The following is a 12945-nucleotide window of genomic DNA, read 5'->3' as shown; positions in this document are numbered from 1 at the left end:
CGGCGGAACTGCGGGCTCGCGGCGGCGTTCCGGGCCCCGCGGCGGCTCCGCTATGGCCTCCACCGCCCGGCGTGACGCGCCCGAGCCGCCCGACTTCGGTATCCTGAAGAGGCTGGCGCGGGACCAGCTCATCTACTTGCTGGAGCAGGTGCGGGCGGGCGGGGGGCGCTGGAGCGGGCCGGGAGAGGGGAGCGGCCCCGGGGGTCGGCGCGGGGATGGGGCCCGGGGTGCGGGGTTTCCCGGCGCCGCCCCACGCCGCCCGACCGCCCGCAGCTGCCAGGCAGGAAGGACCTGTTCATCGAGCCCGACCTGATGAGCCCCCTGGACCGCATCGCCAACGTCTCCGTCCTGAAGGTATGGCGGGGCCGGGGGTCGGGACCGGGGGTGCCGGCACCGCCCGCTGACGGCTCCACGCCTCGCCCCGCAGCAGCACGAGGTGGACAAGCTGTACAGGGTGGAGAACCGGCCGGCCCCCAGCACCAGCGATCAGTGAGTGCTGCCCGTCTGCTCGGGACGCAGCTCCCTGCGCCGCGGGGCTCAGGTGGCAGCTCTCACACCCTGTCGCCCTGTTCCCAGGCTCTGCTTCCTCGTGCGGCCGCGGGTCAGGACGATGCGGTACATTGCAGGTGAGCGCCCGGCGGGCAGCTGCCTGTGGCCTGTCGTTGGTTCACCATCCCGTCGCTGGTTCGTGATCCCTCAGCTCTGCTCTCTGCAGGCGCTCTGGGAAGGTCAGGATGTGGCGTGTGGGTCATCTCATGCTGCACTGACTGCAGCTCTGCACTGCCAGTACCTTCTGGCCCCTGCAGGCCACTATTCCTGGGCTGGAAAATGGCCCTGTTCCCAGGTTCTTCTTTCTGCCCTGGGTGCTGTGAGGAGCAGTGCCCCACACCTCATCCTGTGGGACAAGTTGTGGCAGTTCAGGGTGGCACGCAGTGTCTATGAGGTCTGCGCACGTGTTCTTTGCAGACATTGTCAATGCTGACAAGATGTCAGGGCGGAGCCGGAAATACAAGATCATCTTCAGCCCCCAGAAGGTCAGTGCTGCTTCTACCCCTTGTGACCTGGTCTGACCCTCACGCTTCCTGCCCCTCCTGTCGAAATTGGAAGTTGTTTCTTAACCAGAGCTGTTTCACTAAAGTCAAGTGTTACGGTGTCTGGGAAGAAGACGAGTCCTGTTACTGCAGGGAGCTCCTTCCCTGCCTGTGGTGGAGCGTGACTGAGGATCTTTTCTTATTTTGCAGTTCTATGCTTGTGAGATGGTGTTAGAGGAAGAGGGAGTCTTTGGCAGTGAGTAGGTCTGTGGTGTGTGACACTTCACTCACAGCACTCTGATCACCTCTGAACCCCAGTACCAGGATCTCCTGGGAGGAACAGTGGTTCTGCCCCTGCCTGGGTAGAGGAAAGAATGAGTCCCCTCGAAGAGGATCCATCTCTGTTTTCCTCCTCTGTGTGAGGAGTTGGGATTCCTGGGGCTGTTTTTGCTGGGGGTGGATGACTGTTGCCTTTTCCTGTCTCACGCTCAGATGTCACCTGTGATGAGTGGTCCTTCTACCTGCTTCCCCTGGATGAAGATATCATCAGTATGGAGCTGCCTGAGTTCTTCCGGGACTATTTCTTGGTCAGTAGGGATGGTCTGCTGGGTGCTGCCCGTAGGATGGCAGCCCTTCTGTCACTTGTCCCTGGGCTCAGGCAAGGAGAGCTTTGTTCAGGAAGCTAATGTCCTGCTCAGTCCTCCCAGCCCTCACTGCAGGCTGCTGCTGCTGTCTTGGGGAAGGTTTTGCCTGGGGCAGCCACCTGGACGTGCTGTGGTGGCTCCTCCTGAGCAGCACTGGGCACCAAGCTTGTTCCTATGTGTGTGCAGTGGGAGCCCACGGACCCTCAGCCCCGCTTTGCGTCTGATTGAGGCCCCCAATGCAAGCAGTTATTTCCAGTCCAGCCTGCACAGAATGCACAGATCCTAATGCTGCTGTGCTCCTTGCAGGAGGGAGATCACCGCTGGATCAACTCCGTTGCTCGAGCCCTGCAGCTGCTGAACTCCCTGTATGGGCCATTCAGCAGGGCCTATGGGATTGGGAGGTGTGCCAAGGTAGGTATGGCAGGGCTTGTGGTGTGCTCTCACCTCTGGAGTGAAGGGTGGTGGGAGTGCCCTGTTTCCTGTGCCTGAGCTGAGGCTGCGCAGGGGAAGCTGCAGCAGCACCCCCACATGGCCGGGGACTGTGCTGGCACCGGGTGCCTGCTGTGTACTGCAGCTCCTGGTCACAGGCATTGGCACAATTTTCCCCCTGCAGATGAGCTATGAGCTGTGGCGAGACCTGGAGGAGGAGAGCGAGAGTGAGGGGCAGGGTAGAAAGCCAGAGATTGGGAACATCTTCCTTATGGACAGAGGTAAGGGCTGGCACCAGTGGGAGTGAGAGGCAGCAGGACTGGGCCTGGCAGGGGGAAAACAGGCAGCAAATGAGTCCTCATTGCAGACACGGACTACGTCACAGCGCTGTGCTCGCAGGTGGTGTACGAGGGGCTGGTGGACGACACCTTCCGTATCAAGTGTGGTAAGTGAGGGTCAGTGATGGGGTGACGGGAGGCTCTCCTGAGGTTTGTGCTCGGTCCTGGTGTGGGATGGCGCTAAAGACCACGCGTGAGGGCAGACCTGCCTGCAGAAACATCAGGGCAAGTGTTACCTTTCTCTGCAGGGATGTCACTGGTGCTGGGGCAAAGCAGTTTGGGGGGCACCTTATTGCAGCGTTGCACTGCGTGAAAGGGGCTTGTAAGAAAGAGAGAGATCTTTTAAAAGGGCTTTTTAAAAGTAGTGGTGGAACACAGGGTAGGAGCTTTAAACTTGAGAGTAGATTTGGATTAGACGTTGGGAAGAAATTCTTGTCTCTGAGGGCAGTGAGGCCCTGGCACAGGCTGCTTAGAAAGGCTGTGGATGCCCCCTCCTTGGAAGTGCTTAGAAATCTGGATGGGGCTGTTCTGCTAGGCAGGGGGTTTGTAACGAGGCCTTTAATGTCTTTCCAACTCAAACTATTCCGTTGTTCTGTGATTCGTGCTATGATTCTGCAACTCTTCATCTTTCTCCGTAGGGAGTGTGGATTTTGGGCCAGAAGTCACCTCTTCTGACAAGAGCATTAAGGTGCTGCTCAATGCCCAGGACAAAGTGAGTCCTGCTTATGTGGCAGCAGGCCTTTCTGGTGCTCTGGGGGGAGGCTGAGCAGAGATTGACCGGGCACTGCTGGGTCTGGAGGCTTGGGTTGTCATGGGCTGCGTGTGGAGATGTAGAAGCAAAGTGTGGGCACAGCCTGACCTCTGTTGTCAGCACCACCCCTGCAGGCAGAGCTGAGTCGTGCCCAGGGGGCAGCAACCACACTGGTGGAGTGCAGCCTCTTCTCACTCTGGGTCAGGGCAAGCCTGGCCCCTGGTTGGGCTGTGCTGACCTGGCCTGAGCTTTGGGGAACAATTAGCTCAGGTGCTGCGGTGCTTTCTGCAGATCTTCAGCCAGATTCGGAACGAACACTTCTCCAGTGTGTTTGGCTTCCTGAGCCAGAAGTCACGCAACCTGCAGGCGCAGTATGATGTGCGTACAGCCTCGTGCTCAGGGCTCCCCAGCTTCATCCCTCCACAGCTGGGTCACTCCCTGCATGCTCTCACTCCCACAGCGCCGCCAGGGCATGGACATCAAGCAGATGAAGAACTTTGTCTCCCAGGAACTGAAGGGACTGAAACAAGAGCATCGCCTGTTGAGTCTGCGTAGGTGCTGGGACGGCAAGGAGCGGGAGGCCCCAGCTGCTGCAGTGGGTGCCTGAGCCCTAGGGAAGCAGGGGGGTTGCAGGGCCTGGTGGTCCCTAGGAGTGCGGTCAGGGCAACAGAGGGTGTTGTTGCATGAGCGTGCCTGCAGTGGGACTGCGTGCGGAGTCTGTTACAGCTCCACAGTGGAAAACTCTTGGCTGTACAGATATAGGTGCCTGTGAGTCCATCATGAAGAAGAAAACCAAGCAGGACTTCCAGGAGATGATCAAGGTTGAACACGGTGAGGGCCATTCCCTGTGCCTGTTGTTGCCCCCCACCCTAGGTCTGGCTCTTCCACCTTCGCTCTGATGCCAGCCTCATTGCCCCAGGTCTGGGCTGCCTCACAAGCTGGGAGCTCCCTCCAGACCTTTCATGCTGGGGTGGGTTGTGAGGTCCCCACAGGGCTGACACGTGGTAAGGCAGGCAGCCCAGCATTGCAAGCCTTCCCCTCTCCCCGAGGCACAGAGGGGAGGCTGAAACCAGATTCTACCTCAGCTGGCTGGTGGGAGCCCCAGGGATGGGAGAAGTGACTGCCTCTCCCCCCGCCACAGCTCTACTGGAGGGTTTTGACATCCGGGAGAGCACCAGCTTCATCGAGGAGCACATTGACCGGCAGGTAGGAGCTGCACCGCGCTGCGGGGCCGTGCATGGGCCGGCAGCCTGCTCACGGCACCACTGCAATGCAGGTGTCCCCTATTGAGAGCTTGCGCCTGATGTGCCTGCTGTCCATCACGGAGAATGGTGAGGGGGAGTCTAGGAGCTCGGCGGATGTCAGCGCGGGGGGCCGTGCACTCAGTTCACCGCAGCATCCCCACAGGTCTCATCCCCAAAGACTACCGTTCCCTGAAGACCCAGTACCTGCAGGTGAGAGAACCTGGGGCACCGGGGCTGTCAGAGCAGGGACTGAGCTCTCTGCCCGCCCCCGTCCTACTGAGTTACCTGAAGCAGCCCGCTGGGCTCCTGCGTGTCCCTGAGGCAGTGTCACACTGCTGTCTCGCGTGACTTTGTGCTGATCTGCCCACTCCCTTCCTCAGAGCTACGGGCCTGAGCACTTGCTGACCTTCCACAACCTCAAGCGCATCGGATTGCTGACTGAGCAGACAGCTGGAGAGACCCTGACAGCAGTGGAGAGCAGAGTCAGCAAGCTGGTGACGGACCGAGCGGCAGGTGAGAGGCTGCAGGAAGCCCAGGGCAGGACAGCAGGACAACAGGGCGCTGCTGTGCTGAGAGAACGTGGTGTGGCCCCACAGCTCCTATTGCTGCTCCATCTTCCAGCAGTGCCTCAGCCTGGCTTATGGTGTGCAGCCGCTGTGATGCATCCAAAGACTCTGTCATTTCTTGTCTTGTTTTCCAGGAAAAATCACAGATGCATTTAACTCCTTGGCCAAGAAGAGCAACTTTCGAGCCATAAGCAAGAAGTTGAGCTTGGTGCGTCCTCTGGGGGCTTCTGTGCTGGCAGAAGAGTTGTGCTCAGCCTGTGCCCGACCCCCAGGGCTGCCGGCCAGGCACACGCGCTGCACAGGGGCTGGGCTGCTGCTGGGTGCCCCAGCCTGCTTTGCCAGCCACAGCTGCTCTGACCCCGCTGCAAGGGCAGTCCCTGCCGCTGGCCCTGCCTGGGACTCAGTCAGACTCAGCAGAGCCCAGCCCAGCTGCGTCTTTGTCAACATCAAGTGGTGCCTCCCTGCAGATCCCGCGGGTGGACGGTGAGTACAACCTGAAAATGCCTCCGGACATGGCGTACGTTTTCAGCGGGGCCTACACACCCCTGAGCTGCAAGATCATCGAGCAGGTGAGCCCCCCCTCGTGCTCTCCCCGAGCAGAGCACCGCCTCGTCCGCCCCGCGCCCCTGCGGGGGCTGCACCGCTGCCTTCTGTGCGCGGCCCAGCCCCGAGCCTGCGCTGCCCTGCAGGTGCTGGAGCGCCGGGGCTGGCAGGGCTTGGAGGAGGTGGTGCGGCTGCTGAACGGCAACGAGTTCGCGATGGCCGGTAGGGCGGGGGTCGGTGCCGGGGCTCGGTGCCGGGGGTTAGCGCGTGCCAGCCCGAGCCTCGCAGACAGTGCGCTGGAAGAGGGCGCGGGCGGGGACGCGCAGCGGGTCGTGCTGGCGCTCTTCCTGGGGGGCTGCACCTTCTCCGAGATCGCCGCTCTCCGCTTCCTGGGCAAGGAGCGAGGTAGGACGGGGCACTACGGGGGGGCGGCGCGGCCCCGAGGGCGCCGAGCACGAGGCGCTGTGCCGTCTCCAGGCTGCAGGTTCATCTTCCTGACCACCGCCATTACCAGCAGCGCTCGCATGATGGAGGCCATGGCCGAGGCCAAGGCGTGACGCCGGGCGGGGGGCGGCGCTGGCGGCTGCGGGGCGCCCCGTTCTGCTCAATAAACGCCGCCGCGCCATTGGGGCGGCATTCAAAGCCGAGCGACCCGTACGTTTCCAGGTCACGTGATCCGCGTTAAAGTCCGCGCGTGCGCAGCGGTGCTCAGAGTGGTCTGGCGTAGCCGTTCTCGCTTGCGATTGGGTAGAAACCCCGAAGGCGTTTCGCCGCCATTGGCTGGCGCCCGGCTTGGGGCGGGACCTGAGCGACGGTTGTGGGCTTGACCCGTCGCGGCGCTTCAGCCAATGAGCGCCGCCGGGAGGCGAGTTTGAATCGGCGGCCCCGGACGGGCGGCGGCGGTGGCGGCGCAGAGCGGAGCCATGAGGAAGAGGTGCGGGGCCGGGAGCCGCGAGTTGGGGCCGGGACCGGGGCTCTGGGTCGCTGGGCGCGGGGGGATGGCGGGCCTGGGCTATCCTGCCACTCAGGCCCCACTGCCCGCAGCGAGGTGCTGGCGGCTGAGGCCGTGTCGTGCCTGAACCGCGCGTTCTCGGCGCTGCGGGACATCTGGGAGGAGATCGGCATCCCCGAGGAGCTGCGGCTGGAGCGCACCGGCGCGGTGAAGAAGCACATCAAGGTGAGCGGGGCGCCGGGCCGGGCGGGGGGCGGCGGCGGCGGCCTCGGCGTGCCCTGAGCGTGCCGTGCCGCAGAACCTCCTGGACATGATGGTGGCGGAGGAGGAGCACCTGAAGGAGCAGCTGCTGAGGAGCGTCGCTGCGTACCGAAAGGAGATCGACGGCCTCTGCGCGGAGCTGCGGGCGGAGCCCTTCCAGGTGAGGGCCGCGGCTCTCCGCAGCCTCCCCCGCCGAAGCTGGGCCGAGCTGAAGGCCTTCTGTTCCCCCTCCCCCCCCCCACCGGCGTTGGGTGGCGGTTGTGAAGCGGCCGGCTGGAAGCAGTGCTGTGCCTGGGTCCCGGGGCTGCCCTGCTGAGCTCTGGAGCTGCGTCCCGGCTCTGCACCCAAGGATTTCCGAGTACCTGAGTTACTTCCAGAAAGCGCTGCAGAGAACAGACCCTGATCTGTAGCTTCTTTCAGACAGAGGAGGGGAGTACCATCCTACAGATGGTGAAGGATTTGCATTCCCACGTGGAGGTGTTGTTGAAGCAGAAGAAGGATAGGAAGCAGGAACTGCAGGCCCTGCAGGAACAGGATAAGAACCTGTGTGACATTCTCTGCGTGTCCCTGTTCAGCATTGATGACAGCGCCGTGCCCAGCCTGGATGAGCTGGACCGCTACCGACGGCACGTGGCCTCCCTCAGCGCCGAGAAGGTGAGCAGGAGAGGCCTGGACCTCCGGGGAGGGAGGGTCGGAAGGCGCCCACTGGGTCTTCATGGGGCTCCTCACCTACAGGAGCGACGGCAAGAAGAATTTGTCAGCATCAAGCGGCAGGTTGTCCTCTGTATGGCGGAGCTGGAGCACAGCCCTGACACCAGCTTCGAGCGGGACGTGGTGTGTGAGGATGAGGAGGCCTTCTGCTTGTCCACAGATAACATCGCTAACCTCCAGAGCCTGCTGCAGCAGGTACGTTGGCACGCTCAGCTGGCCCTGCCACGACTGACGGCACTGCGGAGGCTGCCTGCCAGCACACTGTGAAGGCTGTTTTGTTTGTAGGAAGCCCGTGTGTTAGAATGTATTTCTAGAAGCTTTTGCTTGAAAGCGCTGGGGGGGAGAGGGGGTGTGAGAGCTGCAGTCTGTGAGCAGCCTCCTTGCATCCCTCAGCGCCAGGCTGAGGCAGCGCTGAACTCACGCTTTCCCTCTGCAGCTGGAAGCGCGGCGGGCACTGAACGAAGCCATGTGTGCAGAGCTGCGCTCCAGGATCACTGAGCTCTGGGAAAGGCTGCAGGTTCCTGAGGAGGAGAGACAGTCTTTCGCAGTGCACATGACCGGGTCCAAAGCGAAAACCAGAGAAGCTGTAAGAACCACCTGATGGCATTTGGGAGTGGGAGGGTAAGGGCAGGGCAGCTCTGGGGTTCGCTTGTTTGCTCATCTGGAGTGGAGGAGCAGCTTCCAGCAGTCAGGTGTAATGTGAGCAGACTAAATCCTGCCTTCAAGGACAGAGAGCTGGGAGTTGGTGCTGATGGCTGGCTCGCTAGAGGTGGATTATGCAGAACTTACATTGGTCTTGCTCTTCTATTCTTCCTTTCTGAGTCTGTGCTGTGGTTGTGTTGGCAGCTGAAGCTGGAAGTAGACCGTCTGGAGGAGCTGAAGCTGCAGAACATGAAGTCCGTGGTTCAGGCGATCCGCGCGGAGCTGGCTGAATACTGGGACAAATGCTTCTACAGCCAGGAGCAGAGGGACGCCTTCAGTCCCTTTCACGATGGTGGGTGGTGGCTCTTCCTGTAACTGACTCCCTCGATGGAGCTCAGCAGGCCTGCTGCCAAAAAGGGCTGCTGAGTGGTGCAGGGATCCTGGGTGCTTCCTGAACGTGCTGCTGTGTCTCTCCAGAGGATTATACAGAGGCCTTGCTCCAGCTCCATGATATTGAGGTGGGGAAGGTGAAAAGCTACTACGAAACACACAAGGAGCTGTTTGAGGCTGTTCACAAATGGGAGGAAAACTGGAAGCTGTTTCTGGAGCTGGAGGTATTGGGTAGTGCTACATCTCTGGGCTGTGCATAGGGGTTGGTGAGGGAATGGGATGCTGTGCCTGGAGCACCAGTGTGACCCAAGGTGCAGAGCTTGTGCAGGTGTGTTGCACCACTAAGGTGACTTCCTCGAGGGCCTAGGGGAGTGCTGGGCAGTGAGGCTGGGCCCCATCTCATTATCTTCTGACTTCTCTGTGCTAGAGGAAAACAGCTGACCCCAGCCGCTTCTCCAACCGTGGGGGGAGCCTGCTGAAAGAAGAGAAGCAGCGAGCAAAACTGCAGAAGACTCTTTCCAAGGTGGGTACAGACCTGGAGAAAAAGCTGTGGTCCTGAATAGGCACAGGTAACACTGACCAGGGAGAAGCACAGCGCTTGGAGCGCCAGCGAGGGCTGTGTGTGGGCAGGGAGCTGCCCACGTCCAGCACGACGGCTCCTACACTGCCCTCCTGTCCTGAGCAGCTGCAGGAGGAGCTCGAAAGCAGGATCCAGGCCTGGGAGCAGGAGCGTGAGGAGCCTTTCCTGGTGAAGGGACAGCAGTTCATGGAGTATGTGACAGAGCAGTGGCAGCTGTATCGCATGGAGAAAGAGAAGGAGAAACAGGAGCGGGTGAGTGCAGAGCTGACCGTGCTGTCGTGGTTTGGCACCGAGCTGTTGGCAGGGAGAGCAGTTCCAGGCCAGGTTCGCTGCCAGCTCCCTGGGGCTGAGGGGCTCCTCCTGCTCTTTTCTGGCTCCGCGTGGTCGCCTTCTTCAAACAGCAGGGCAGGTGGCTGCCTGCATCTGTGCTGAGCCCCAGCTGCTGCAGACCTGTAGTGTTTGCGCCTGTCCTTCCCCAGCACTGAGTGTTGGAGTTCCGTGGCGCTGTGTTCTGCTCTCTGCTCAGATCAGTGACGTTGGTCTTTCACACAGCACCTGAAGAAGAGCCGCCAGATCGAGACGGAGATGATGTATGGGAGCACCCCAAGGACTCCGGTCAAGCGTCGAGTGCTTGGCCCCCACACGCCTGGCAAAGTAAGGAAGGTAAACTGCCTGTGCTGGGCATGGAGTGCTTGGCTGAGACCCGACCAGGGCTTGAGCTAGACAAGTACTGTGAGAATAAAGGTGTTTAGAGCCCTCCCTCTGGATTTAGTCTCACAGTGATGCCAGAAGGGCCCAGGCTTATTGCAGCAGCAGCATAAAAGAATCTTATGCTGTAAATGGGTACAGGGAGTGGGCTGCAGGCATCTCTGTTCTCTGTGGGGACAATGGGATCCGTCACCCTGCTGTGCAGCCAGTGCTTTCGCTGTGGTTTTCCTGGTGTGAGCATCCCCTGCCTTCCTCCTCACGCTCCGTATCTCTGCTTTCCTCCAGCTCAATGGCACTTCCCTCTCCACGGCCACTCCCAACAGCACCATTCGTTCAGCTTTTGGGGCAACTCTCTTCCATTCACCAACGTCTCGGCTGCCACCCTCTGGAGGGAAGGTGAGAGGCTTTGTGGAGCATCCCTGCTCACAGGGTGGGTTGGTGCAGCACTGCTGTGCCACGCTGCTGTGTGACACTGCCACGGCAGCTTGCGCTCAGCTGCACAGCTGTGCTCCTGGGCCACAAAGGCTGCTCTGTTGGTACCTGCTCTGCTGGTCAGCCATGCTGCTGGTAGGATGTTCTGGGGGACCGATACTGCCCAAATTAAAAGGAGAGCGTTAGCATGCAGGAAGTCTTCCTCCGACCCATACTTCTGCTGTTTCCGAGTCTCAGACCTACTATGCAGGCTTTTAGGAGCTTGAAGTGCAGGGCAGCAGCTGCACGTCCAGCACTGCTGCAGGCTGCCTCAGCTCCCACTCCGCCTCTCGTCCCACAGCTTGGCCAGACTCGGACCCCCATCCGCGTGGCTGCGAAGCCCCCCCGGCCCGGACACAGGGAGCGGAACAAGGAGAACCTGTCGCAGCTGAACGGAACCACCCTGAGCGGTGGGTGCAGCCCCGCGGCCCCTGCCCAGCGTAACCACAGCGTTAATTCTGTTGCCAGCACCTATTCTGAGTTTGCGGTAATTCACCTCTTCTGAACGTGCCTCCCCTCACTGGGCTGCACCCAGGCCGTGCTTCTGCTCCTCTCAGAGCACCGCAGGGCCACCGCTGTGCTCAGCCCAACCTCTGCCCTGCGCAGAGCAGCTGCTCCTGCCAGCACCCACGGCACCAGCTGCTGACTCTGTCAGGAACTTCAGTTGAAGTTTGGTGGCCGAGGCCGAGCTCCATCGTGTGCAGGCCCTGAGCAGCCCAGTGGGGATCTGATATTTACACAGGAAGATGGTGATGCTTGGCTCCCGCCTGCCCCTGCAGGAGCAAAGCTGCGCCTTTGACACGGCCCGTTGTGCCAGGCCTCCTGCATAGCCCTGCTGTAGTAATGCAGCCGCCCTCCAGACCTGGGTCTGCTCCCAGCTGCTTAGCAGAGAACCTCCACGTGGTTTGAAGCAATGTGTCATGGAGGGCATGTCCCATCCCAGCCCAGAGAGGCCTGGGTAGCTGGCAGCAGCAGCGCTCTGTCACTGTACTAACAGTCACGAGGAGAAGGGAGGGTGGGAGCCTTTTCCTGCAGCCTGCATGGCTTCATCAGTGCATGTGCTGTGCTCTCAGCCCAGGGGGAGAGATCCCTGTGCCGCTTGTTCTGCGGGCACGAGGTGTGCTGGGTGAGCAGAGGCTCCCAGGGGTGTGGAGGTGGGTGATCTCTGCTGTGGGATGGAGCTTTGCTGCCCCGAGGCCTCCGCCCTTCAGACTTTGATGTCCAAGCACTGACCTCTTCTGCCTCATACAGATGTAAGCGTCGCTCCCCACAGCAGCTGAGCAAGTGCTGAAGCTGCCCTGACACCAAGTCCTGCTCCCATGCATGTGTGTGGCTCCTGCTGGGCAGAGGCAGGGTCCTGCAGAGCTCATTGCTGTTTGCGCCCATCCTCTGCTTGCGCTCTTGCTTCCCCTCCCTGCAGCTGAGGGACACCTGGTTGGGGCTGAGCTGCCCAGGACCAGCAGTGTGTGCACTGCCAGCTGCAGGAGGCAGGACTATGTACCAGTGCTTCTGGGATGCTCCCAGTTCTCTCCCATCTATTAGGAGCAAATCCTCCTGTCTCCTAAAGCAAGAGGTCAGGGCCTTGTCTTCTCAAACAAACAGCAGCAGCTTTGTCTCTGTGGCCCTTGGCACAGCCACCCTCTCCCCCCCCTCATTCCTTTCTCTGCTTCTTGTATCCACAGCGTGAACTCTCAAAGGCCTCCAGGTGTGATACCAGCTCCCGCATCCTCAACTCCACCACCACCCATGCCTTCTGCTGAGGTGCTGCCTTGGGCTCCAGCTCTTTGTAGTCATAGTGAGTCGCTGTTCTGGCACCTCCTGGCCCCTGGGGCCGCTGCTCTCAGTTTAATTTTAGCAAGCACTCCTGCCAGCCTGGCTCTGCAGCGTGGGGGGTTTCCCACCTGTGAGGGCAGCAGTTGGAAGGGACACTTTTAAAATTTTGTTTTTATTCGGGGAACTCTTGCAAATAGTTGATTAAAGATTTAAGGTTTGAAGACAGTCTGGGGGTGGTCTAGTAGTGGATGCTGCAACCCAGTGGGCTGGTGGTGCAAGGGCGCAGGGCTCTGCCTTGCTGAGTGTGCACAGGGACAGACAGGACCAAGCACAGATAACTTCCTCCCCCAGTGCCTGTAGCTGCTGTCTCCCAGGGTCTTCCTCTGTCACCATCACATCAGCTGCGCTTCAGCCAAGGCTTGCTTTAGCTGAGGTTTCCCAAGCACCCACACTGGGCTGCAGCCTGGCCTCAGCATATCATCTCTCCTAGGAAGGCAGCGTGGGCACCTGTGTCCTGCAGCTGCCCCGTGCTCCTGGAGCTCAGCACCCTGCTTCCCTGCATCCTCTGCCCTTCCTGAAACGTGCAGGGGTTGGGACTGGAGGCACAGTCCCAGCAGCTACTTGAGCTGTAGTAGGACCAAAGCCAACAGCCTCCAGTGCTGCCCCTTCCCCTGTTCTGCTCCAGCTGCATTCACAGTAAAACAGGCTGGTTGGTAGTTTGCACCTTTCTTAGCTCAGTCCTTGATCGTGACTAATTTGCACCTTGTTATCACTACAGCCCCCCACCTGCTGTTACTTACACCCGAAGTTCTGTCTCCTTACTCTGTAACTGTATATACTGTTGATGAGAATAATACATATCTGTACATATAGCCACTGCTGTCCGTGTGTTTGTTGGGATGACCAAAATC

The 12945-nt window shown here is 60.3% G+C and overlaps 2 protein-coding genes across 9 annotated transcripts; both read left to right on the top strand.

Annotated features, from left to right (window-relative positions):
* Positions 1-30: 30 nt before the first annotated feature.
* On the top strand, positions 31-6193 carry VPS33B (VPS33B late endosome and lysosome associated). Of its 4 annotated transcripts, none has more exons than XM_052672660.1 (24): positions 31-148; positions 274-354; positions 428-489; positions 577-626; positions 967-1034; positions 1242-1287; positions 1524-1618; positions 1982-2086; positions 2289-2385; positions 2472-2549; positions 3081-3154; positions 3485-3571; positions 3654-3744; positions 3950-4024; positions 4176-4197; positions 4279-4399; positions 4470-4524; positions 4601-4647; positions 4818-4950; positions 5138-5211; positions 5471-5572; positions 5693-5768; positions 5835-5951; positions 6064-6193. In XM_052672660.1, the coding sequence occupies exons 1-24, from the start codon at positions 53-55 to the stop codon at positions 6072-6074; spliced, it is 1863 nt and encodes a 620-aa protein (XP_052528620.1). In that variant the 5' UTR covers positions 31-52; the 3' UTR covers positions 6075-6193. The 4 variants fall into 4 exon arrangements, with proteins under 4 accessions (XP_052528620.1, XP_052528619.1, XP_052528621.1 ...); XM_052672659.1 differs by having other exon boundaries at positions 6024-6193; XM_052672661.1 differs by lacking the exon at positions 4176-4197 and having other exon boundaries at positions 4335-4399; positions 6024-6193.
* Positions 6194-6308: 115 nt separating this feature from the next.
* Positions 6309-12906, top strand: PRC1 (protein regulator of cytokinesis 1). Of its 5 annotated transcripts, none has more exons than XM_052672668.1 (14): positions 6309-6480; positions 6591-6723; positions 6797-6919; positions 7180-7413; positions 7495-7665; positions 7907-8056; positions 8317-8464; positions 8590-8726; positions 8930-9025; positions 9188-9334; positions 9635-9736; positions 10076-10186; positions 10563-10748; positions 11944-12906. In XM_052672668.1, the coding sequence occupies exons 1-14, from the start codon at positions 6470-6472 to the stop codon at positions 12019-12021; spliced, it is 1827 nt and encodes a 608-aa protein (XP_052528628.1). In that variant the 5' UTR covers positions 6309-6469; the 3' UTR covers positions 12022-12906. The 5 variants fall into 5 exon arrangements, with proteins under 5 accessions (XP_052528628.1, XP_052528631.1, XP_052528627.1 ...); XM_052672671.1 differs by having other exon boundaries at positions 9635-9745; positions 10563-10671; XM_052672667.1 differs by having other exon boundaries at positions 9635-9745.
* The last annotated feature ends 39 nt before the right edge of the window (positions 12907-12945 follow it).

Source organism: Tympanuchus pallidicinctus, unplaced genomic scaffold (assembly GCF_026119805.1).
Source record: "Tympanuchus pallidicinctus isolate F22 unplaced genomic scaffold, pur_lepc_1.0 scaffold12, whole genome shotgun sequence".
NCBI lineage: Eukaryota > Metazoa > Chordata > Aves > Galliformes > Phasianidae > Tympanuchus > Tympanuchus pallidicinctus.
Note: the sequence above shows the minus strand (reverse complement) of the source record. Positions and strands in the feature narration are given on the sequence as shown.